General features: G+C 38.2%; 1 protein-coding gene across 1 annotated transcript; it reads right to left on the reverse strand.

Moving 5' to 3' along the window:
• Nucleotides 1-960: 960 nt before the first annotated feature.
• LOC132283942 (homeobox-leucine zipper protein HAT4-like) lies at nt 961-3,533 on the reverse strand. Its single transcript, XM_059785990.1, has 4 exons — nt 3,218-3,533; nt 2,477-2,790; nt 2,293-2,372; nt 961-1,656 (listed from the first exon to the last, which is right to left on the reverse strand). Exons 1-4 carry the CDS (start codon nt 3,381-3,383, stop codon nt 1,308-1,310), a joined length of 909 nt encoding a protein of 302 aa, XP_059641973.1. The 5' UTR covers nt 3,384-3,533; the 3' UTR covers nt 961-1,307.
• Nucleotides 3,534-3,872: the final 339 nt, after the last annotated feature.

Raw genomic sequence — 3,872 nt, forward strand, 5'->3', positions numbered from 1 at the left:
AGGCAACCAGATCAACCATTAGGCTTGGGCTTGGATAAGCCTTCAAATCAGCCCCTAAAGCCCATTAACGACTTTAAAGACGAAAAAGAACACAGTAGTAAAAGAAAGAAAAAAACTTTGCCAATGTAAAATTAAGATTTAAGTTCAAAACTTTGCCCTATTCCAACCAACTTGAAACTTTGACAAGCACGACTTTACACCAATGGCAACCAATTTCAAAGTCAAATTATTAGATGCATGCTCCCTTAGCTTAACTGACAAGTTCGACTGTGTCAAAAGCATTTTTTTCTGTCAAAAACCCTCCAAAGTCATAACTCAATAATCAAATTAGAAGTCAGTTGCTTGACTGATGCGCCGGGACATACCAAAGTTGGTTTATGTCAAAATATCTCCCTAGTCAAAGAACCAAAACTTGTAAAGCCTCTCAAATTAGGAACCACACTCGATTAAAGAACTCACTTTGGGTGAACATTGTGACCCTAATTTCTCCAATCAATCATAAAAAAGAACTTATATGAAATCACGCCAACAATTTTACCTAAAACGCGATATATATTCACAATAAATATATATATATATATATATGAAAAATGGTTGGCCAATGCGCCTTCACAATATTCATTATACCAATAGTAATACTCATACCGAACATTCGCATTGAATTTATTAACTTAATAATTTTTAATTAACTATTTATATTAAATACAATTAAATGAAGGGCTTCACTTCCTTATTTATTACATAATTAACTAATTAACTCACTATAACTATTCGGTCCAAAAATCAATTCCCTCATTATACATGTATAAAATAATTGGCTCTACGAAAACTGAAGGACCGAACTTCTTTGCATAATGCTGAAATATTTTACTTAGAATTCGTATGGGTCGCACCCGAAAGCATTCTGTTCGGCCCTCTACTTTCGAAAGACCTATCATAAGACCCTCTTAATAGTGTGTGTTCTATATACAATACAAAGACATTCTTATGTAATTTATTTTGATGTAACTTAGGTTTAGAGTTAATATTACAACCTTAAACCAATTATATATAATTATGGACTATTTTACATTCAAAGTCCCCTTCACTATCTTCAAAAGTTCCTCCTCTTGCCCCCTACCCTGAAAAACGAAGATGGATCAATAAAAACTAAACAACTTGAGCCCCACCACATCACATCCAAACGACTATATCTTAGACCTCATAGATACAACATGGTACAGTACTACTACAATAGATTCCATATTGTTGTCTAAGCCAAGGATCAACATTTTGGATGACGGTTTTGCCCTTGAATTTGTCCATAATCACGATCGAGGGTGGAGAGCATCTAGTGGCCTGTGTGTGACGGGAGCGGTGGCCCACGGGTTGAACGGGATGGACCGCTGGCTGGCTGGGGCCATCAGACGGGACCTGGGGTCGACTGGTGTGGCTGTCGTGGACGATGATGGTGGCGGTGGTGGGACTCCGACACGCTCACATGAAGGGCACATGGTGAGGGTGGTGGGAGGGGTCATTTGCATGTAGAAATGTGGGGACATTTTCAGTGCCCTCAGCTCCTGCACTTCCTTCTGTAGCCTCCTGTTCTCATCCGTCAGATTCTCACAGCACCTCTTCAAGAACTCGTAGTCAACCTCAGTTTGCTTCAACTTGGTCCTGTACACATCATTTGCACCACTCGTTAATTATGCGACTCCAAAGGGTAGAACTGTAATTTAGCACATTAGACATCCACCAAACCTTTAAGTAATGTTTGGCGTATATATATTTTTTTATAAAAAAGGGACTTGTTAAAAATTCATCAAGAAGACGATAACCAATCTTGAATTGAACTCTTAAAATTAGACTTTAGTTAGTCAAATGATGATTTCACAAGTGAAATCTAATTAACATATAAAATACAAAAAATATAAAATATTTGCTGACTAACCGTTGAAGTCTTTGTCACCCATCAAATATACTAATTTATAAAGGCCGTATACAACATATTAAGCTTTTAGATGTTACAGGTGATGTCAGAGTAGACTCGTTACCCTAATCACCCAAACTAAAGGAACCAACTTATATATCATATTAACATAATAAATTCCACTAAAAAGATTAATTCACTTACCAAACACTTTAAATTTAGAAAATACAGATAATTTCTAAATTTTCAGTTAATACTTAAAAGGGTAAGCACATGGTTATTTGCATGTTAATAATAAAGTTGTACCATAAAAACAAAAATTATGGTAATTGATGAAACTTAAATACCGAAAAGAACCTTGAACCAGAAGTAAAATATCTCACCTTGCCCTCCTATTCTGAAACCAGACCTCCACCTGACGTGGAGTGAGCCCAAGTCGCTTAGCCAAGCCCAGTTTTTGCTTCTGCAAAACCAAAAAACACATCCCCAAATTATCAGCAAAATGACCAAAATACCCCTCCACCGAATCATCTCCATTAAACAGTATGTAGCATGCAGTATCCTTACAGGGTTGAGAGTGTTGTGTTCTTTGAAGCTCTCTTCAAGAATCGCCGACTGGTCCTTGGAGAGCCTGAGCTTCTTCCTCGAGGTCTCGCCGTCTTCTTCGTCGCTGATACCTCGAGAGCAAGCCCTCTCGTTGTCGTGTTCGTCTACGTTGGCCTCTCTCTCGCTCCTCTTCCCGCTCACGCTCGAGATCGTGCTGTTCGGAGAAGAAACTCCGGCCTCGTCCTCGCATTCCGCCGTCGACGGCAATCGATTCACGTCGATTCCTTTGAGATACGATCTCGCCTCCACCACTCTGCATGTCTCCGAGTTTCGATCTGTATATAAAAATCAATCGATTTGATTTAAATTATTTACAAGATGAAATTACAGAGAGGTGTTTATGAATGAAAGAGAAAAGCTCAAATCAGCCATTAAATGAGCTTCTTTAATTTGAGTAAAAATTGTCATATATATGCATACATGTAAGTTTATATATATATATATAGAAAAAGAGAGATTCGAGCGTTTTCGAATATAAGAGAAAAGTTCATTTGAGAACGATCGAATAATTTAATAAAGCTAACTGTACGAAACGTCGAACATGAAAAGGCAATATTATATATATATATATATATATATATATGAAAATACTACGAAGAAAAAAGAATAAAATTTCAATCAGAAGCTAAAACAGATCTGAAAGTTTCAGAGAAAAAGAGTGGAAAAATGAAACAGAGAGAATCAGAGAAAGGGAAAACAAACCTGAGGAAGGGAAAGTTTGGTTCCAATTGTTTTTGTGAGGGTTGAAAGGGGAAGGAGAAGAAGATGGGAGGTGCGAAGGCAACAGATTGAGCTGCAGTGAACTCCGGTTATCCGGAAAGTTCAAGCTCAGACTCAAACCCAGGTCTTGATCTTTCTCAACCATCATGTTCTCTCTCCGGCAACGATAGAACTTTGTTGCTCTATTGTGCTTTTCAAATACAGAGTTTGTGAGAGAGAGAGAGGAGGAGGAATTGTAGAGAGAGAGAGTGTGTGTGTGTGTGTGTGTGTGTGTGTGTTTGTTTTGGAGATTGGATTCCACGAGAGGGGGGGTGGTGATGGGGGGTTATATAGAAGGGAATGGGGAATGGGGTGGGCATAGTTTCAATCATGACATGGTGTGTCAGGAGGTGCCAATTATTCAATCATGCTTTGGCCCCACCCACACCCCTCCCCCAAACTATTTATTGCCCAACCCACACTTTGTTTTGTCCTCTCTCTCTCTCTCTCTCTTCATACATACTTATATAGAGAGAGAGTGACAGAGATTTGTACTATGAACACACGCATAATGAGGCTAAATGATGGATTAACTCAATTGTTCATTAATTGTGTTTTTATGTTGTGCTAAGTTGCATGCATTGAAATCCATTAAGGA

This window comes from Cornus florida, unplaced genomic scaffold, assembly GCF_030987335.1.
Source record: "Cornus florida cultivar Cherokee Brave unplaced genomic scaffold, ASM3098733v1 CherokeeBrave_3.0.0_Hap2_Chr11, whole genome shotgun sequence".
Lineage (NCBI taxonomy): Eukaryota > Viridiplantae > Streptophyta > Magnoliopsida > Cornales > Cornaceae > Cornus > Cornus florida.

What these genes read in the sequence shown, in the direction of transcription:
- LOC132283942 (XM_059785990.1), bottom strand. Translation starts at nt 3,383, where the DNA reads ATGATGGTTGAGAAAGATCAAGACCTGGGTTTGAGTCTGAGCTTGAAC. An exon ending in CCAAACTTTCCCTTCCTCAG is followed by an intron (nt 2,791 to 3,217) that starts GTTTGTTTTCCC and finishes TTTTATATACAG; the next exon opens with ATCGAAACTCGGAGACATGC. An exon ending in AACACAACACTCTCAACCCT is followed by an intron (nt 2,373 to 2,476) that starts GTAAGGATACTG and finishes TTGGTTTTGCAG; the next exon opens with AAGCAAAAACTGGGCTTGGC.